The 22,783-nt window shown below is 34.6% G+C and overlaps 2 protein-coding genes across 3 annotated transcripts in view; one reads left to right on the top strand and one right to left on the bottom strand.

Moving 5' to 3' along the window:
• The first annotated feature begins 711 nt into the window (after positions 1–711).
• Positions 712–10,765, top strand: LOC123708013 (synaptic vesicle glycoprotein 2C-like). The gene is made up of 10 exons (XM_045658433.1): positions 712–891; positions 3,044–3,244; positions 5,379–5,541; positions 6,655–6,836; positions 7,239–7,423; positions 7,581–7,732; positions 9,111–9,326; positions 9,798–9,983; positions 10,186–10,313; positions 10,489–10,765. Exons 1-10 carry the CDS (start codon positions 783–785, stop codon positions 10,542–10,544), a joined length of 1,578 nt encoding a protein of 525 aa, XP_045514389.1. The 5' UTR covers positions 712–782; the 3' UTR covers positions 10,545–10,765.
• Positions 10,759–22,783, bottom strand: part of LOC123708014 (mothers against decapentaplegic homolog 6) — a 26,879-nt gene continuing 14,854 nt past the window's right edge. For both annotated transcript variants that reach the window (XM_045658435.1, XM_045658434.1), the window contains 3 exons: positions 17,793–17,873; positions 15,755–15,942; positions 10,759–12,884 (listed from right to left, as the gene is read on the bottom strand). In XM_045658435.1, coding sequence (XP_045514391.1) covers positions 12,540–12,884; positions 15,755–15,942; positions 17,793–17,873 — 614 coding nt within the window. In that variant the 3' untranslated portion in view covers positions 10,759–12,539. The remainder of the gene's footprint in view (positions 12,885–15,754; positions 15,943–17,792; positions 17,874–22,783) is intronic.

Here is a 22,783-nt window from a genome sequence, read left to right as displayed (position 1 = left end):
AAGTATCTCTCCACGGTATGCGACACGATACCCACAAATGTTCCACGTGCCTCGTACATACACGAATTACCTGCAAAATTCACCAATCATCCGGGTTTTATCTGTGACACTGTGATATGTTGATATTTTCCACCTCACCAAACAAGATGTGAGGAAATACTGGACTTTCTTTAGCAGTAACAGTTTGTTTTTTCTTTGAAATATTAAGTATTATTTGTCGTTTGTGTAATGTAAAATTTCAGTTTTGTTTTGTTTTTTTTTTATTTTTGTACATAATTAGACTTACTTAAGTTTTCTGCTTTATGATCTATATAACTGAGTATATTGAATAATATGTATGTTAGCTGAAAAATACAAATAAATAAATACATAATCGCGTTAGAAGTATGTGAAAGTTTTATCTGTGTTCAACATAACATCATTAATTATCTGTATTTTGAATAACACGATTGTCCGTTTCGTGGCACCGTGGCGGCTCACTCATGTCGATTCCTTTTAGTTGGCGAAGGCCAAGTTTGACTTCAAGCATTTCTTAATCACCACATAGTATAATTTTATCATCAGCTGTTTCAACATATCCATGAACAGTCTTTCGCACTCTATAACCAATGTTGAGTACAATACTGCTTGGTCGGTAAACATGTAAATCCCAGAGCAAACTTTGGAGATAAAATCTTCGTTTTAAGTATATAATATGACGATATGACTACACACCGCATAGCTACTGTACGGGCATCGGCCTGTACGTCCGTGGGGATGGACATACGGACAAACAATTGAACATGACCAAAACAGACGTGGAGGCGGGAAGGCCGAAGGAGGACATTCATCATGAACACTTATTCAAAGTTACGGGACTTTCTTCGAGTAATCTGGAGAAGCTGGCAAAAGGTTGGTGTACTGCGTAAATGTTTTGTCTTTGTCATTGTGCGCATAACTGAGTTTAGTAAAGGAATTGGTATGCCATGCGTTGTAATTAAAATCACTCACAGCCAAAATATAACATATATAATATACAGATCATTAACGTACTTCAGGTCTTGGGACTGGGCCAACGTAATTCCTTCCTTAGATAGCCTAATTATTAATTGTGTACGTTCGTGGTAATAGTAACGTCAAAAAACAGTGCGTAAAACTAAAATGATTTTGATAAATCCATTTTTTGTTTTTTATTTGTGGTTGCTTGTTTAATTTTTTTCCCTTGCTTTCTAGCTTGCTTATCCTCTAATATAATTGTTGTGTGTAAATTTGTTATGTCATATTTTCTTTCTCTAAGACAATGTAAATTAGTTTCATTTATCGCCTAATAAGAATTTTATAAAACAGTTGTAAATCTGTGTCTATAGTGTCCGTTTGCGCGCGTCACACGCAACATTCCCAGACTTATTACATTTTTACGATGTCTTCAGCCAGTGACACTTCGTGAAACTGCGTCTCTTTGCGGTCTATTTCAACTGGACAATCGCCAAATCTTATCAGATGCTTATTAGTCATAGTTTACTAAATTCCAGTGGTGAAAATTAGATTTAAAAAAATATAATCTCTGGCATCAAAACCTTTAAGGTCTGAGCTACAGACATCTGTATCATGTGTTTTCAATATTTTTCTTTACCATTCAAGAGAATTTTATGCGCACATAGAAAGAACTTACGACCTCATGGGCCAACACTGCATACGTAGATTTATTATGGTTAAAACCACTCCATTGACACTCCACAGATTGACCGCTCGTTTGACTTGATCCCGCTGCCTCTTAGTTTATCAATTCAAATCATTTAAATAAATATATGTTACAATTAGAATGTAATTGAAATATCAAGTTGAAAGAAACTGGTATAATAAATAAACTCTTTACCCTGTAATAAATAGATCTTAAAATAGCTGGTGTGTTTTGTAATTTGTATAGGGAGCTTGTTTGCTTGTCATTACGTTGTAGAATAAAAGCTACCTGGCCTCGATTAACAAGATAAACCTAATCAAATGATACAAGTAAAGATTCGGCAAACGAAAAATTATCGCAATACAGCGAGGCTGCCACAAGGATCAAACTTTTTAATTTTTTAACCAAATTTTAATTATCATTATTGCTATGTAGGCATAGAATATTGTAAATATTTCGTAATATCTATATATAAATATAGTATCAATGTCTTATGTTTCGCCACTGGTCGGTAACGATTCCTTATTATGCTCTGGGGATATTCTATGTATTTTATTTGTTATTGACTGATACTAAAACCGATAAAAAGTACCATTATGACGTGAAGATTGCATCATTATTTTATAAACGCGTAGGAAATAATTTATAAGAGGTATGGGTATTGCGTCTAAAATAGCAGTATAAATATTGACTTCAGTTCGTAAATGACACATTTATTTTATCACGTTGTTTTAGTGAATATACATCTCATATGTTGACTACGCTTTCGTGTTTGAACTCATGTCAGATTAAGAATACTATTTTTAAATATTATAACGCAATATTTAATCAAGTAGTGTCAATATATAGGTTAGATTACAAGTTCATGACCTTAAAGGGATGATTGACCCTAAGTTTGAACTGAATATATTAATACCTGCTGAGTTTCACCATCGGACATCGAGGCAGAATACGAAATTCCACCTATATCACCTCGATATCCGTCGTTCCACAACTGACTTTTTAGGCAGTATTTGCCGCGCACCACCACTATGTGGAACCAGCTGCCCACTGACGTTTTTCCGAACCAATCCGACTTAGGGTCTTTAAAGAAAAGAGCGTACCTGTTCTTAAAATGCCAGCAACGCACTAGCGAGCCATCTGGCATTGAGAGTGTCTATGGGCGGCGGTATAACTTAACATTAGATGAATCATAAAAAAATATAAGGATAAATAATATGGTTTTGAGAGAGTAAGTAAATTAAAAAAAAATCTCTTTCGACACACATGCATGTCTTTTCAGCTAAAGTCTCATTTGTAACACAGGATTCGCTGAATGATCACAATGTTAGCTGAATTACAAGTAACAAAAAAGCAGTTAATCTCACTTCAGAGGTTTTTCAGAGCCAGCATCAGATTTCGAAGAAGCGATAGCAGCGACGCAGTATGGTTGGCACAATGTGTGGCTCATGCTGTGCACCTTGCCCGCCTTCTGGAGCGCCGTCTCCGTCACCAGCGCCACTTCTTACATCTTTACACGAGCCCAATGTGACATTGGTCTGAAGCTACTTGATATGGGAACACTTAATAGTATTACTTATGGCGGTAAGTTTAATATCTGCTTACATACTATTATTACATATCTCTCTCTACTTGTCCTGTTTTAGTTATCTATCAGATTGGCCTTGAATTCTTTAATACAAAAACAGAGCGTTATAGTTTCAGTCCGTTCAATCTCTTAATTTTAGAACTGGTAGTAAATTTAAAAAATGTGTATTTTAAGTATAGTTGTATGAACAAATAACAATTATTTTATTTAAAAAAAATCAGTCGCTCTACAACCGTTTTAGGTCTGGGCCTCAGATTTCTGTATCTTTGTCATAATAATATCAATGTAATAGGTGATCAGGTGATTGGTCGATCGAACCCACGACCTCAGGGATGACAGTCTTACGCTAAAGCAACTAGGCCACACTTATTTTTAAATAACCTTAGTTCAAATGAATCAACCTCTTACTTATGGTCTTGAACTAGACGTGTGATGAATGTTTACATTAATTTTCGTCAAAAAAATCAACGACGTGAGATTTAAAGGGATTTAACTTGATTTTGAGAACATAAGATTTAGAAACATCGCTTGGCCTTTGAAATATATTTTACAAATGAAATACATTGAAAATTCCGTAACCACCTTGAGCCTTGATGTCCTGTTATATTTGTTTTTAAAAAAAATCTCTCTTAATAGAATAATTGATATGTTCAATGTTAAGTGACGTAGAGCGGCAATCTTTAAAGGTAGACTAGGATGCGCTTCTGCCGCTAGGTCTCCGGTAGGACCTCTGAAAGGTTGTGGCTGTGATGGTTATAGACTGAATAACCGTCTCTCACGTTCGCTATAGTTTTGACTCTAGTCTGCCACGCACATTGCAAATCCCGGTTTGATAAAATATCAAACATTATCTGATAACGCCCATTACATTTTGCATCTATGTTTTATTAAAAGATGTCAATAACCTAATAATGTTTTCATAGACATAACATATAGTTATTCAAAATAATAATAATTAAAAAGGAAAAAAACAAAAAATATGGACAAAAAGTTCGGTACACTTTTAGTGGGTTGCAATTGGCCCTGGCTCAGCATTATGCTATGAAGCAGACGTGTTCCACAACGCTAGTCATTCTGCCAGAGACCACAACAGTTTCCTTCCAACTTTTTGTTTCGATTAACTGTTATGGCAAAATTGAAGTAACCTATTTCCATAGTTAACAATTATTTTGTACGTTCCTACCTCGTTAAAGCTATGAGATAAGAGGATTACTAACAGACATAACTCGTGACTAAACTAAATTAAAAACAATAATATTGTTAAGTTTATTGCTGAGCGTTTAAAAGTCCTGTACAGTGGTTCGTTGCGTAATATCTTGGATAAGTCTTAGAAAGTTGTTCTGAATCTGTATCTTAAATGTTATTCTTTCAAATAAACAAATTTTTATTTGAATATGTCATTCGATGAAGAAAATCTAGTTTCGGAATTTACACGGACTGAATAATTTTAACCATTATTTTTTAACAACTATAGTAGATTTCTTTATGTAATAGCAGGCAAATGGGCAGGAGGCTCACCTGATGTTAAGTGATACCGTCGCCCATGGACACTCACATTCCCAGAAGGCTCGCAAGTGCGTTGCAGGCCTTTCAAGAATTGGCACGCTCCTTTGTTGGAGGACCCTAAGTCGAATTGGTTCGGAAACACTTCTGTGGGCTGGTTCCACATAGTGGACGCACCACGCGCGGCTAAAACTGCCTCAAGGAACGCTCAGTTATAAAACAACGGACCTCGAGGTGATACGAATGGTATTTTGTATTCTGCCTTGACGTCCGATAACGAAACTCTACTGCAGGTATCCACAATTGAGCCAGTTTTTATAGTTTAAATGTCTCAAAGACTTTGACAATATTAATATAAACAACAAAACAAAAACTTGGCAATTAAAAAGAGTGGCGGAGAGTTTATTGCCAGATCTTCTCTTCCGTTCTACGACTTTGATTTGGAACTGGCAGTAACTGTAAACTTAGAAGCATTTTATATACATTTCTGTTTTTACGTTCATAAGTGTACATTGTTACCTATATGAATAAAAAAAAATTATTTGTAGCAATAAAAATATCCTGATACCCTGAGGTATTCTGCTACAAGCTTAATTATGATAAGTACACATAATTATAATATTTCAGGCATGATTTCATCAGCCATGGTATGGGGCTTCCTCTCTGATACCCTCGGACGTCGTAAGATCCTGGTCTGGGGATTCTTCTGTTCGGGACTGGTAGAAATCGCTGCTGCGATGAGCCAGAGCTTCACCATGCTTCTTATCACGCAATTCGCTAGTGGTTTCTTGTAAGTAAAGATTTTGGTGCCAATTATCAATCATTGCCATAACCACTCATGCGTTTGTTTAATTTGTTAACTACTTTAGTTATCGTATGTAGTCAGCTCTTTGTATAATTTCTGTTATGGAACCACCAGCCTCTCACAGATGGTCATCTGTAAAATGCAATATTGTGAGTAGGCAAATATACTTTATTATTATTGTATGTAGCGGCGAAGACAAAGAAAAGTAGGCCGAGGTGCAAGTGGAATGCGGCGTTAAAATATGGAAACACCACTCACCTATAGTCCTCCGTCTCTTCACCTTTCTCCGTGATAGAAGACCACAAATAAAACTATAAGCACAAGAAGCGCAAGAGTAAGCACACGCGTGACTTCGCGTCGGCGGTTAAATCTTCCCTCCAGCGCGGGAGCATGTAGAACTCCTACACTTGAAGATAGTAAAAGAGACAAAGTAGTGTTTAGGGTATTGGTGCGGTAATGACAGAAAATGTTAACAGAGAGGACTATAGGTAACTGGGATAGCGTAAACATTTATTATTTCATAAAATTAATGATTTTTATTTTTAAAATTCAACGGTTCACTGCAGTTCATATCATTATTTCATATATACTAATCTAATTTAACCGTAAGTGAATGTGATAGTAGCTATCTGTCGTAGTTAATCTTAGGTAGTTGTATTAGTTTGAACCCTTGCCACTTCATTAGCCAATAGAAAAAGATTTGTAAAAACTATTTTTTCTTGCACACCTTATAATAAAATAACCTTTATTCGTCCACATCTTACTGATATACATTTAACAAAATGTACAGGGTGGCCGTGGGTCCTGTCTAGGATAAGGCCTCAAACTTTTTCCACCCTAATTTATTTTGTGTCAACGTTCTCCAATTTTTTCCAGCTAACCCTTCAATCGCCCTATTGGTCTGCCCTTATTGCTTTTCCCTTTTGGTCCAGTAGATTCGCTTACTGTTTTAGACTATCTATCACCTGCATACCTTATCTTATTAGTTATTATATTAACATATTTATTTTATTTTAAAACACATTGAAGTTTTCACTTTCCTACACTTGCCTACTTAATTTTACTCGCCCTCGACCACTTTGTTCATTCTTGTTTCAGATTTAATGGGCCATTCGCAGTTTTGATCTCGTATTTGGCTGAGATGCATCGTTCGGAACTGCGCGCGCGCGTCATTCTACTCACCAGCCTCTTCTACACAATAGCGAACGCCACACTGCCACTGTTAGCTTGGGCTATACTCACGCAGGATTGGCATTTCAGACCCTTTGGCGATCTATTTGGTTAGACATAATAATTTAAAAAATTGTAAATAATATGAAATCCAGGTACTCCTTGGCAATAAGTGCAATTAATACCCGTGAAATATACTGTTTAGAAACAATACTTTCTATACAAATTATCAACATCAAAAATCGTTAAAGTCACATATTATTTAAAAATCTTTAATTATAGAAGTATCTTGACGGTTTTAATTTTTATAACTAATTATACATATAAATTTTATTTAATATAATATCAATTACTAAATGAAATTCTAAGAATGTTTATAAAAACACTAGACGAAAATATTATTCTTTGTAAAAAAACTTTTAGATTCATTTACTTTATTAACTTTTTAATTTCTAATAATATAAAAACCAGTGAAATTCATAACTTTTTTTAACAAATAACTTAAATGTCAGTTATCCACGCTTGGAATCTCTTTCTACTGGCTGCCGCATTAGTTCCTCTCCTCTCGGGTGTGGCTTTCTTCTTTATGCCAGAGAGCCCCAAGTTCCTCATGTCCAGAGGCCGAAATGATGAAGCCCTGGAGATATTTAGAAATATATATGTGTTGAATACTGGAAAACCTGCCGATACATACCCAGTAAGTAAATTTATATTGGATATGGTAGTCAAAATGCCAGAAAATTTCGAAAATTACGTTGGGAAATAGAATCAAATTTTACCAAAAACCTTTAATAAACGTATTTAATTTTCTACGAATAATTCTTAGTCCTTTACAGCGATAACTTTATTTACAGGTAAAAGTATTGGTAGAAGAAAAAAGCTCTCAACAAGCTCGCGGGTTGGCGGCCCTGAAAGCCGGTAGGGAGCAGATAGCTCCCCTGTTCAAACCGCCATATGCCGCTTACTTACTACTCATCTGCTTCACGCATATTGGCTGCATGTTTGGGTCAGTCATCATTTTCTAATGTGTTTGCCTTTGTTGGCCGGTATTAGCTTCAATATTTGCGCCTTTGAAATTAAAAATCTAACAATTATTTAACAGTTTTCTTTTGTTTTTACCTAGCAGGTAAAGAATGAACAATAGTTATTAGTTGATAACATATTTATATTTTGTTTTCAATTTATATTCTAATTTTTTGAATTATTAGTTAAAGAAGCAAGTTATTATTTCATCAATGTTTATTTGAAATCGGATTAAGTTCATCTCCGTCGGCTTTTGATAGAACTATAATGTCTTTCAAAACTCATCTTCTATAATCTCTCAATACCATCTGTGACGTCTGTCGTTCCACAATTAAGCGTTTCTGAAGGCAGTTTTAGCCGCGCATTACCGGTATGTAACCAGCTGCCCACTGAAGTATTTCTAAACCAATTCAACTTAGGGTCCTTCAAAGTGCGTACCAATTTTTAAAAGGCCGGCAATGTTAGGCTAGGTTTTTTTGAAGTGATAGTCTTCTTTATCGGCGTTGGAAAAAAAATACCGTCACATTTTTCGGTTACGGGCCATCTTTTTCTTGTCCCTACCACGGTTGATTCGAAGCCATTAATAACAAAAATATATAATAACGATAACAATGATAGTAATAATTCTAATACAATTAATGAAATTCTGTAATAATCTTAGTAGTAATAGGATATAATGAATTCATGTCTATGACAATAAAAGCCTTTTGTTAAATTTTATCTAATTTAACTTTATATAACCAATTTCTGTAAAGTTGCATATAGTAGATCATTTTTCTAGAAATCAGGTCATAAAGTTTCACTTCTTACGTGTATACTAGTACAGGTCAGTTACTAGATCAGGCCAAAAATTTGTACCTTCTACAATTAATGTCACAAAAATGATGTTTAATTAGTGGTTTAAAATTTGAGCTTATAACTAACATTAGGGGAAGTGGGGGTTACACCGCGGGGTAACGAAAAAACTAACTAGACTTATTGAAGGGTTTAAATCAAAGTAACACTTCAATAAACGTGTAGTCGACCTTTTGGACATTATCGGACAAGAATGTTGTATTACAATTTATGAGGGTGGGAAAAACTGTAGAACTCTTTTTGGCTTCAAGTGTACGATGATTGCTTACATTATGTTTAAGCTTCAAATTATTAACTAACATATATATATATTATGTAACATAACTAATGTCAGATTATATTATTCGCGATTCGATAAATTTACCATTAACTTACATTAATTACCTAGAAAATTGTTCATGGTATTTGAATGCACATATTACAAATTTCAGCTTCAACGAATCTGTCAATTATAAATTAAGCAAAAAAAAATTCAAATTACGAATTAAAATTTATAACATTTTCAGCTCGAATACTATAAGACTGTGGTACCCTCAACTAGCTGCAATGATAGGGGCACATACAACAGAGAATATCTGCTCAGCAATAGCACCAGTTCAGGTGGTGATAGATGAGTCCGCCTGCCAACCTATCGAGACCAGTCTTCTGACTTACCTCCAGAGTATGGTGGTGGGGGCAGGGTCTATACTTACGTATGGCATTGGTGGGGTGCTGATTAATCGGTAAGTAATTGACAAAAAATCTTTTTTTATTATGTTACTTTTGTCTAAATAACTACAGTCAAAATCTGTTATAACAACATCGAAGGGTCTACTTATATTTGGTCGTAAAAACCGATACAGCCGATGACGTTGTTATTAAGTACCTAATACAATATAATTCAGCCGGGACCTTTGATTTTGGTCAACTTAATCGGTATGTTAAACGTTGTCTAAACGATGTCGTCGTTCGAACGAAGAGATCGCCCAAAAGCGATAACGCCGCCAGTTGCCCGCTTTTTTATTGAACTGTATTATATTTCTGTAGATGTAACGAAGTCTTGATAAATAAAATAAATTGTATTTTTTCGTTTGTGACGGATAAACTCAAAAATACTGGATGGTGAAATCCAATAGACTCTTACGAGACAGGAGATACAATCTTACTTAAAATATTATTTTTACAAATTGTTATCATTCCTTCAATCATTCCAGATGCGGCAAGAAATTAGTAGCGGGTGTGTGCGCCATCTTGAGCGCCTTGGTGATTGCTATACTTCCCTTCCTCGGAACCAGCGCTGCAATGGTCACTGGTATCGTTACAGCTGCGTTGGCATTTTCTTCGCTCGCTGGTGCCTCTCTATCCAGCATTACTGTTGATCTCTTCCCGACGTCTCTAAGGTCAATCAATTAATTAATACTTCCAAGTTGTTTTCATGAAATAGAAAACAGAGTCAATCAGTAAAGTTTTTAGTGTCGTAAGACAAGTGATTAAGCAATTCTTTGATTTTTTTAAGCGCCTACCAAAAATTGTTTAGCAAATCTGTAAGAGCACGTTTTGATAACTATTTATACAAGTTGAAAAGTTTTATTTATTCCACAGGGTGATGGCAATGGCTACTTTCCTGATGTGTGGTAGACTTGGTACAATAACTGGAACAATTGCCTTCCCTGCACTCATTAATTACGGCTGTTTACCACCGTTCTTCACCATTGCTACAGTTTTATTATGTAAGCATTTCGTATAGCGCCATCTAATAAAACATAAAAGAACTACTCAAGGCAACAATTTTAAGCTACTATCAATAAATTCAGCTAGGTGGCAGTGCTGAGCCATAAAATTTACCATGTCAAAGAATATTCAAATTAAATTATATAAATAACACCAAATATTTTTTTCTTTCAGCGTGCGGAGTTGCTTGTTTCTTTATACCAAATACGACGATGAAAAAACTGGAGTAAAAGAAACCAAAGACTTATGAAATCGTCATAACAACCTATTTAGTAGTCGTAGCTTTTTATACTTTTCATGTTTTGTTATATTTGTAAATATAAATGTTGTACCGTCTTACTGTATAGATGGCGCCTGTTAGAACATTAAAAGTAACAGACGATTGTGCACTTAATGTAGACACTAGTTTGATACTAATATAGGTTTGAAATAAAAGTACTGTAATAAAAATATTCTCTTCTTTATTCATAATTTAGCATATTCTAATCTCATCCATCTCAGTCAGACGCGTAACAATCGGCGATGGAAAACTGTGGCTATCTACACAATATACATAGCTTTACATATTTTCAACAATGTATATATACTTTACATAAGTACATTGCATTTCATAACACATTTATATATAAATTTTCACATTATGCACATAATTATAGCCAGTCACTATAATTTAATCTATGGTCCAAGTTATCTGTGCAAAAATTTTATACATTGTTCGAAAATACGTTTGATTAAGGCGCTTCATCAGTCTAAGGTAATGACTAAACAGTAATATTAATCTGTGAATGAGTATAAACAATATTAAGCATACACGGGTGTAAATAAAAACATAACATTAAGTACCTAGAAAATTGTCCATGCTACTTGATGTTTAAAGCACAGATTACAAATTCCGGCTTTCAACGAATCTGTCAAATATAAGTTAAGCGCCAATTTTCAAATCACGAGTACAAAAGATAACAGTGTATATCATTACCATAGCTAAATTTTTAAATAACCCATAGACTGGCCATAAGTACCAAATTAGACAAAGCAAGCATGTTAGAGACTAGAATATCTTATTGTCAAATCGCTTGCCCTGTCTAAGCACTCTTTAAATTCGAGTTTAAATAATTTGTATATTATATAATTAATGTTTACTTACTATTATAGGCCAGTGGAATTGACTGTAATACCCTAAATGTTTCAAAGATCAACAAACTCCACATTGAACCCTCACTTCACCGCATATAAAAGTTTTTTTAGATTGCTTAATTGAACACGACTAAATTTTAATCAACTGACACATCTTAGAAACTGCAATTATGTTATAATCAAAACAATAGTTGCATTGGTTTTAATTGATTAAAAATCCTTTAGAATAAAATAGTGTATGGGTCACATTGGAGCGTCTCCTTTTACATATAATTTGAATATAACGCAAGGCACAATGTTAATGGTTACAATAATTACATCTATCCAATCAATTGCTCTATTTCCGCATGTACTATGACAGATCTTTAAAAAAACTAGTAATCTAGGGATCTTCCCACAAAATGAGATATTTCATTTAAAATGCGTTTCACACAGCCCTTATCTACTTCTCAATACAACATTACTTCATTAAAATATAATTGTTTGTACAAAGCTTAAACGAACAGTGTTACCAGGAGAATAAATTGCCTTATATTTTTATGTTATCAATAAAAAATTATTATGTTCATTAACTCGTTGTACAATATACAGCAATGTACTCTCACAGTAAATCTGTACTAAACTAAATAATTACACTAATATAAGGCATATTGTTATAAATAATTACAAATATATATAAAATAATGTACATACAGTTTCTATATACAGTCTCGCGTTTAAAACAGAGTTTATACAAGTACAACTATAATTGTACAATTTTTACAACAAAATCTGGCGGAAATTTTGTGATTGCAACACTGAAATATTGCCATGAAATTAAAAATCAATTCATTCAATAAAATTATACAAAAGTTTGCCAAAAATCTAGCTCAGATTAAATTGTTGATTACAATTTGATAGAGCTTTCAAATCATTAAAAAAATAAGGATTTCATGTTATATTCACCAGTGTTGACTCACAAAAAAAAATATTGCCAGACCAAAACAACCGTACCCCGCAGGGTGGAAATGCAAATCGAAATAGTACCGAGTGTCTGGTTTCCATTTCACGAACTAAGTCACTTCACTTCACTCTGCAAATAGTCTTTTACGTCAGCTCGGGGGCGCTAAAAGTACTTCGAGCCAACAGGGACAAGCTGTCACATCGCGCCGGGAGTATTTCGGACCCCAGCCCTTTGCGAAGGAGATCCTTACAGATCTAGGATCCACTGGACCCACGTGGGGAAGGGAGACAGCTGGAGGCGGAGTTGCAGGGTCGAAAATACAAAGGCAGTGGCCGGGAGCCACTCGCCAGACCAAAAGGGCCTTAGCTGCGGCGGCATCCAAAGCCGGTGAGCTGACAAACACTGGCTCCTGGCTTCGGTTGTAAAGCCAGACCCCGTCAGACTCCAGCGAGAGTGTTACGCCTAGACCGATTTTCGCTCGTGTTTTCCGCACCTGAAAAATACAATATATATTAAACACTTATATCACATAGTGGGGAAAATGAGGATGCATAATTCGAAAAAAACAAGTTCGGTGTTTATGAACTTTAAGAACTGTTTGGCCCTAGTATAAAGCGTTCATAGAATGTTTAATTAATTCTAGAAAATAATCAATAGTATGTGCACTTTTATCGGGGGTTATCAACATTCGCTCGCCGCGCTAAATCAATTATTAGAAACTCAATCTTGTATTAAGTATTCCATTAATTGCTATTGCATGTATACGAATGTTCTGCTTAGAAGCTTGGAAACTAAGACTGTGCAGGGCTGCTCTTACATCACATGTGTCACCGTGAAAGAGGAGCAGAAGTTACTGGTGGTGGAACGCTAAATACTGCGTAAATCCGGGTCGAAAAGGAGAGGACGAGTCATGGAGAGTGCCATCGACTACGTTCGGCACCTTTAGCGCATTACAGTAGGTCATACATTTTGGGTCGCAGAACTAGCGGAGTAAGTCATTATTAAATGTTATAGATTTTTGATCTGTAATGCTAAACTTGAAAATTAGTACCCGTTAAGATCATTTATCACTTGCACACTCTTAGAGGAATAGTCAAGAAATTCAGCTGTATATTTCTTAGATATAATAATTATAAAACCTTCCTAATTTTCCTCTCGTTACAATAGATCGATTGACATTAATTTCATACAACCATTCGATTTACTCCGCAATTGATCTAACAACTGGCCAATATGTGGGAGGTACTGTATGTTTACAATTTTGTCATGTAATAGACTATTTATTTAGACCCTTCAAACCGTCGCTCAAAGCTCTATTCTTGAAAATGAGTAAGGTTTTTAACTAACCACTATATAAATTGTTTTGAAGTAAAATAAATTTTAAAACATTTTTAACAACGGTTGTGGAGCAAGAAACGTGTCTCTTTTAACCTCAAAGGAGGATATAAAAATAATGTAAACCTCCTTGATGGGGTCTGGCCCTTAGACCCCAGTGGCTAGCTATTTATTTAGACCCTTCATAACTCAAAGCTATTTGCGTGTTGTTCCCACGAGAATGTAAGTGCGTGCTCCTATTTCACCATGCCTCCTGCTGATGTCACGTGGTACATGGTGAGATGGTGAGATGGTTGCAGCTCGGTACAAACGTTGTGTATTACAAGAAAAACTTAGCGATTAAAAAGAGTGGCGGAGAGTTTATTGCCAGTTCTTTTCTTCCGTTCTACGCCCTTGATTTGAGAACTGGCAGTAAATGTAAAATTAGACGCGTTTAATGTATATTTCGTTGTTATTGACGTTCATAAGTGTACATTGTGTTACCTATATGAATAAATGATTTTTTACTTTGCTCTAAATACGTTGTAGTCAATAAAGGTTTAATACGAAATACATGTAGTGTGGAAATATACCTATGTTATGCGATTATATCTGTTATAGACCTGATATTAAAATATACTTGCATAAATCAACGACAATATATTATTATTAAGTTCTCATCAAGTCAAAATAAGTTTACGCAGCAATTAAAACAACAATATAAAACACTGATTAAACATTGTATGATTGTATTTATGTCGTATGTTTCATGTACGAGTAAGTGAATGTAATGTCCTACTGAGAAATAAATATGTTAAGTAATTAGTATTTAAATGAAGTCGAACGAAGCATGTAAGAAAAGAAGTTTAAAAGCTTCATGATAATTCCTTAAATTAGATTATAATCTCAATTAGAATATATCATAAATGTTTTAAATCACTCCTAAAGTTTCGTTATTAATATACAAAATACAAATCTTTCTTCTATAACCCGATAACTATGTTTACAAAAATCACGCGATCAAAATCGATATTCTAACGATTTGTCACTCATAAGTATTTCCTTTCGGAGGCGTGTACACGCCCATTTACGTGAACAATGACGATGTAAATATTTGTCGACGAAAATAAATCGATATTTATAATCAAGGGTCATCGTTCAATGCAAACCGGGCCGTGATCTCTCTCACGTAAGCACTTTCGCCACACGCATTTTGATGTGTAATTAGTCAATAAAATAATCAAGGGGCCAGAAACAGTCAGTTGCACAGACAAAGATGTTGCTACTAAATGCATAATGTCTTCGACACATCGTTATATGTTCGCGAAACCGTGATATTTAATATTATATATATATATTCTTGACATTATCGTATTGGCTCGGTATCGTAAGGATAATGTATGTAAATAAATAAACGAGTTGGTGGAGAAGATTGGGAGAAAAATGCTCAAGATAGAGAGAGATGGAGCCAGTTGGAGGAGGCCTATACTGTGTAAGAGGTCCGTACAAAAAATTTCAATCCAAAATTCAATCCCAATTTGTATTCTTTTGTAAAGATGGATGAATTATTCAAGGAGGCTTAATTATTATCTCTTACTAATAGAAACCAGCACAGAAGACAAGGTTTTCTCTAAGTGTTGTATAATAATTAAGCAAAGCAATAGCTTCATAACATAGTCAATTGTCAAAGAGACTTATTTAATGGTAAAGAATTATTATTACGAATGAATCGTCAGATCATGTGAAAGTACTTATTTTTAAATTCATGTCTTATCACGTGCTAAATACTTGAGATTGTTGGTTAGAAATATATTTATTGGTCACGGGAAATGCATTGGATGTGTGAAAAAAGATGTTTTGGTAAATTGTGCTTAATTGTAAAGATTGTGAATAGTAATAATTAAAAAATGTTGCTTAAGCAATTTAACTGTTTACGTATTCTCAAAAGCAATTCCGCCATATAAGCTTTATATTTCTACTAGTAAATTGATGTTCGTTGTTCCTTTACACACTGTAATGACAAGTAAATTAACTAAAACATGTATTTACCTGTTCAACTTGCGGTTCCCGCGTATCGAGCGCGTCCAGACACAAGCCATGCCTCCCAGAGCCGCATGTGCCGCCGCCGCCGCCGAAAACGTCAACGGCGCGCAAGCGCACACTAAACTGGCGGCCAACACGCTGCTGCAGCTCCCAATATGCTAACCGGCACCATTCTGTCTCCCAGCTCTGACGTTCTGGAAGGTAAAATTTAATTTCAGGAACGGTGATGGTAACAATAAGCCCTACCACCACGATTTCTCCCCCATAACACTATGTTATAATGCATGTTGCGCGTACGTCTAAATACCGTAATTAAAAGATTGTTTTCAATTTAATTAGACAACCGTTAAATTAGGATAGAATTGCTGAGAAAAACACACCTTTTAAACAATAAAAATACAGTTGTTTGCGCCAATAATTACATGAATTTTGTTAACGGAACGGAAACTACCGCTTAACTCCTGAAAGATTGACATAATATTTGCTCAGTCTTACATCATATTTTTCAGAAACTTGGCTCCAATGTGACGAACTGTCATGACACGGGTGACGACATTGTAATAATTTAACATGCCGCGAGAAATTGGCAGTTTGAAATTTGTTAAATATTTTCGTTCTATAGGATATTTTCGTTAAATTTCACGTTTTTTTGTATATGTAGTCGTTGATGTAGATATATGTTTTAGTTAAATAAAAGTGAATTACTCTCGTAAACCTTAGACTCTTATATGTTTTATCGGAAACAAGAATATATGGTTTTTACATCATATTTTGGCTTTGGAAAAATTCGAAATATATACTTGAATATTTTCTTAAATCACGTTAACTAACCGAGCATTAAAATCTTACTTAAATAATTCCAGAAATAATATTCAATACATATACAGCTGTGTTCCATATGGGAGAGGAATTTGTCAGTTTATAATCGAAAGAATCGCTTCAGGTATAAAACTCAAATCTCATACAAAACAATGGTATGTGGATCGTGGTGGCGCCGGGCTGGCGCGATCGATAGTCAAGGTTACCGCCACCAGCTCCGTGGGACTACCATACTGTCACCACTCGTCTTGGACAATAATTGCCAATTTTCTAATAACAAGCGACGTACGGCAAAAATTCCAAACGTAGTGACTAATTGATATGATTTCTTAGAACCGTCTTAAAATATCACCATGACAATGGAAGGATATATGCACATTTATAAAATCATACGATGTGGTTAAACAAAATTATATAATATAGTATATTTACATATATATTTAGCTATTTAATCATTTTTCTATGGATCGTTATGACATCGGACATCGTTACACATCAAACGTCAAACAAAGTCTTTGAAGATTGACATTTGACATCTCCGCCAAAATGTTCCATCTACTCAACTCAAAATAACTTCATTCATATAGGTACCCAAGTATACTTACGAATGTCAACAGACATGATGTTAAATTGATTCTAAACTAACATTTACTACAAGAAAAACCTTTTCGCCACTCTTTTTAATCGCCAAGTTTTGAGTCATACAAATTGTTTGAACTGGAGCAAATCAATCCCAAGAATTAGGATCGTTTAAGTATTCGTCAAATTTATAAAACGCACTTTAAGAGATAATATATAAAAAATTAAAAGGAAACGCCGGAAAACAATGAAAGTTATACTGGCCGACGACCGAGCAATAGCGAGAAATTGAACAACATTTGCGATACGGAATAATTGTAATTTAATATCTGAAAACTGTGTCGATCAAAATATCTTGAATGCATAAATACTAAATTGTAAGGTTAGGTTAGTAACAGGTGTCGAGTTACAATTGTTGAGCATTCAATTTTAAACATTCGACAAATACACAATAGACAAATCGTGGAACTCCGTTTCAGCATTATTTAAATAAATAAATCATTGGCGCTACAAGCTTTTTATGTCTGGGCATCTGATTCATAATCATTTATCAATCTAATAATCTTGCCGTTTCAGTATTACCAATTATTTTAAATAATTGTCTTTCGTCATTAATAACTTAATTATAAAAGGTTCAAATTCATACCTTCTCCATCAGTAGCTAAGGATCCAGTTGCCAGCCGCTCATGATTTGTTCTCCTCGCATCTTGCATACTTTCTCCCTTTTCTGTAAATAATAAACAATTTAAAAATTATGGAATAGTAAACCTAATAGCAGTTTCAACTTAAGCTTTTTTAATTAATTTAGTTACTTAATAGTATCGGAAGCTTATAAAGTTAGTAGATCAATAATTATACGCAATTATATTTCATACTTTAAATTTACATTATGATTATGTTCATCGATTGCGAAGCTCCTATTTATTCGAAGAACGCTCTACTCTCAGGTAGAACTAGTATGTTTTTAATTCTATATATAATAAATAAGAAGGGTTGACATAGTGGCTTCAGCGTGCCACTCAGCCGTGTGGTGGTAAGTTCGATGCCCGGCTGTGTACCAATGGACTTTCTTTATGTACGCATTTAAATGTTAACATTCGCTCGAACGGTGAGGGAAAATATTGTAAGGAATCCAGCTTGCCTTAGACCCAAAAAAGTCGACGCCATGTGTCAAGCACAGGACATGGTTGTAGTGCCACTGGTTTGTTTGTATTTAGATTTGCCGATAAAGGTATATCAAAGTTACGCAACGACCGAATTACGACAATTACTTCACACAAAATAATGGATGAACGAATGTTGAATCGCGACATCTCTCGAGATATTCCTGATCTAACATCAGCTCACGTTGTATAGATGCCGCCACGCAAACAAATATTCAAATGACCGGTCGAAATGACAAGAAAAAAATTGTGATAAAGCTCCGTAGAACAAGTTAATCGAGTTCTCGATGACATCAGACTCTGGACACCTGCGCAGACGCAGGCTTACCGAAATACTCATGATTTAACCCAGCTAGACTCGGATCAAATTTCGATAGTTTTTTAATTCAATCATAATTGTGTAAAGTAATTTATAATGTATGCTAACAATTATTCATAATATTATTATTATATGCTACCCCACATACACATCTCAATCACACACCATTATACGACACAGCCAAATAAGGTAATTGAGTTTTCCTTTGGTAAATGTATGAACCTTTTTCTTCTGTTCCATCTTTAGTATAATTGTTTTTCATAATATATAATTTATGTTAGTTTTATAATTACGAACTAATAGTTCGGATTTATTGCGTTTAACTAATGGGCCTGGGTTCAATTCTCAGTAAACATTGTTTGTTGTTCACAAGGAGGTTTACCTTGCCAAATAATTCTATAATAGTATTACAAAATGTACAATTCAATTTAGTTTAGCATTACTCAATACCAATATATATTTATATACTATGTGAACATACATTAACATATTGGAGATCATATCGCTACACTCGTGTCGTGTGTATAGTATCGTAAATATTAAGACATTTGACCATGTATTAATTTCCAACTGATGTAATAAATTAATTTTGTTTGTATATTATAACTCATATTACCAGTAGGCTAGCAAATGCGTTGCTAGCCTTTTAAGAATTGATACGCTCTTATGTTGAAGAACCCTATGTCTAATTGGTTCGTAAATACTTCAGCGGGCAATTGGTTCCACATAGTGGTGGCGCAGCAAAAATCCCTTAAGCAACACTCAGTTGCGAAAGGACGGACGTCGAGGTGATACGGATGGTATTTTGTACTCTGTACAAAATTTTGTAACTGCATTAGAAGATACTGAGAGACCCCACATCTCTAGGCAACCCCAAGGGATTAAGCCGCTCGGAAGATGACTGATGATTGACGATTCGAACCGCTTTTCGTTGAATACGGTGAAGAGGAAGGAGCTGGTATAACATGAAGACTGGCGCGGGATTCTGAGAAAGTTCTTATATCTATTATATTTTAAGTGTATGACAAGTTAGTGTGCTGTTTTAAATAAAATATTCATTTGTCCCTTTTCACCGCAGCGTAGACACAATTTGAGCGAAAAAGATGTAGTATAATGGACTGAAAAATTAATTATCATTAATAGTATCCTGCACATAGATAGTTTTATTTAACTAATTGACTTATCAGGGTTCAAGCTAGTTCTAGGGGTTAGGGTTTATGTATATACCAACAATGTATAAAGATGTGTTCCTTAATGAACTCACAACCTGGTTGCAAAAGAAAACCCGGTAGGATGAGGCTGCGTTGGAGAGATGGAGTTCTCAAGTCGAAACAATATGTGTTCCAAGAAGCACGACTACGAAGGCGAAATATACTTGAAGAGGCTGTACAACCATTGATGATGATAAAGAGGACATATTTCCAAAATATTGAAATGTCACAAGAACAGAGTGTCATCCTCTTAAGTAGTGTAAGTAGTATTGGACATTTTCTTTTTTAGTAAATTAGTTTAGGTTTACGTTACCTATTAGTCTCAAATTAGGCTAGATCGTTATGTTGATGTCCTTGTGCATAGACAATTCATACAAAATACATATATGTACCCACATGTGTACAGGACCTAAAACATTGTTGAATTAGCGGAAATTCACATCCGAAAAATGAAATATCCAACTTCGTTTATAAAGATGTAAACGTGTTACTATGTTATGAACATGCAAAAGTTATTTCAAAATAAACGAGGTAATAAAACAGAAGCTGTTAAACACAAAACAATCGAGACACGTGTAAATTGTTTGAAAACTATTTACGCTGAGAGAAATTTCAATTTTCACTTGCATGAAATCCGTGTCCCGTCATTCGGAAAATGTGGAATTACGTGTGTCATTACATTGTTATATTGTAAACACTTAATTTGAAAAATGTTACCTACACATTGATCTCCGACCTTCTTTTTAGATCTGGGCCTCAGATTCCTGTATCATTTGTCATTATAATAGGTGATCAGCCTCCTGTGCTTGACAAACGTCGACTAGGACTAATCCTATAAGTATTTTTCTCACGATGTTTTCCGTTACCGTTCGAGCGAATGTTAAATGCGTACATAGAAAGTCCATTGCACAGCCGGGTATCGAAACTACGACCTTACGGATGAGTTTTTTTTAAATACATTATATATAAATGATCATATGTAGGTTATATTTATATATGTATTTTATTTTTGCCATATCACTATATATTCCGAGTACTGTGTAAAAAATTGACTACAAATACAAAATTGAAGAAATTCCAAATTTCCTTATTACAAAGATAACAAATTACATTCTTTTAGCACATATAGGTGGCACTGAACTAAGTCTAGGGTGACCCGTAAATCAGGGTACTCCGCTCATCCAAGTAAAATGAAATTGTAACTTAACAATCGTCACCGTGACCACGCAGGCTGGGAAGCACGCGAAACGTCGGAAAACTAAAATTATGTAAATAATCATAAGTTTATAATAATAATACATAGCTTCAATCCGTTTAAAAAGTGTTTTCTCTACAATCGTTACTAAAATATAAAAACCTAAAGTCAAACGTAACCTTTCGTTAAAACTAACTATTACAGAAAATACACAATACAATTTATTTTGGGTTTATAAACTTACATTTGTGTTATTCTAACAATCTTGTGTCATAAAAATAACTTATAAGATGTATAATTGTTGTTTTTATTATGTATTATTAGGTAAATATAGTAACGATAGCCTCTGGTTTATTCGCGGCGTATGGAGACTCGGAGTTCGATTTCCCAATAATACACTTGAATCGATACAGCAGGTTGATCATCTACTTGGCTAAAAAGCAATGATACAGATTTCTATCCTATTTATAGGACTTTTAAGAACATAACTGGAAAATAAATATTAAAAAATGTCAAACATTTGTTAAATAAATGTCATCACTTGCTTTTAATAATTAAAAAGCTTGTACTGTAGCAATTTAAAATTAAGTTCTTTAGTCCTTATAATAAGCTACAAAGATGCAAGGAACGAATGAAGTTATCAATGAGCCACTTCTTCCTTGCATCTTTATCATTCTGTGTACACAAATGCCACATTGAATCAAAGAAAACAAATATAAAAATGGAAAACTTAAATGACAAATCTATAAGGTTTCGTTATTTATAAAAAATGTGTGCGTTTAACCGCCAGCTGTACGTTCAAACCCAAATATTTGAAAGCTCAATGACTTCGGCCTCTTTACGCGCCACGGGAGGCTTTATCCAAAGCGTGATTAAATCTCTAACATTTAAAAAAGTCCCGTTCGTCCAGAGAAGATACATTTTTCGGTGTGTTCACATTCTTCTGTATAGTTTTATAATAACCAAAACAAGTTGTGTGTATATTCTGGTTAATTTTTAACATAGAAACTTCCTGTACATATAGATTCAACACAATTTGCTATATGTGAAGTAAGCATGACTACACTAGCCAGGTACCACTGGATCGACAGTGAATGATGACCTGCTGCGAATGAAAGCTACTAATTAGCGGGAAGTACAGGATTTCGGGTTGCACACTGAGTATCTATATGTAAAGAAACTACTGAACAGTAATTATGTGTTTTAACACCCCAAAAGATTGCTACCATCACAATAGTATCCTTAAATGAATGCCAGTTCTACTACATTTAGCCAGGCGATGCTTGTTTACACTTCACGAGCGGTAACCAAATGAAATAAACATTATTACGACTGAAATAACTAAGCCATCTTCACGCGTTATAAATAGGCCATGTTCAGTTAAGTTCAGAATTTCTTGATATCGTCCAGACTTATATGGCCTGTCCACTTGCAAGAGGTATCTACAGCAGTAAGACCGCAACATCGAAGGTTTTCATTAACAAATATTAACAGGTCAGAGTTATTTAAATAATGTGTAATACATCAAAGACGGTCAATACTTTTAGCTTCTGCGATATAAGACACCATTTATTTAAATATAATAAAGGTATCAGTGGCGCTACAACCTTTTTAGGTTTAGGTCTCATTTCTCAACCCGTTTTATGACCATTAGTCAATCTAAAAGGTAAGTAGGTGATACTCTTGTGCCTGAAACACGCCGTCAACTTTTTTGGGTCTAAGGCAAGCCGGTTGCTTCACATAGTTTCC

Source organism: Pieris brassicae, chromosome 4, assembly GCF_905147105.1.
Source record: "Pieris brassicae chromosome 4, ilPieBrab1.1, whole genome shotgun sequence".
Taxonomy (NCBI): domain Eukaryota; kingdom Metazoa; phylum Arthropoda; class Insecta; order Lepidoptera; family Pieridae; genus Pieris; species Pieris brassicae.
This window is presented reverse-complemented; position numbering and strand designations above follow the sequence as displayed.

Bases quoted from the DNA above. Each gene is read 5' to 3' on its own strand.
- LOC123708013 (XM_045658433.1), top strand. From the start codon at position 783: ATGACCAAAACAGACGTGGAGGCGGGAAGGCCGAAGGAGGACATTCAT. The intron at 6,837-7,238 runs GTTAGACATAAT...CTTAAATGTCAG, and splicing joins ACCCTTTGGCGATCTATTTG to TTATCCACGCTTGGAATCTC. The intron at 9,984-10,185 runs GTCAATCAATTA...TTTATTCCACAG, and splicing joins CTCTTCCCGACGTCTCTAAG to GGTGATGGCAATGGCTACTT.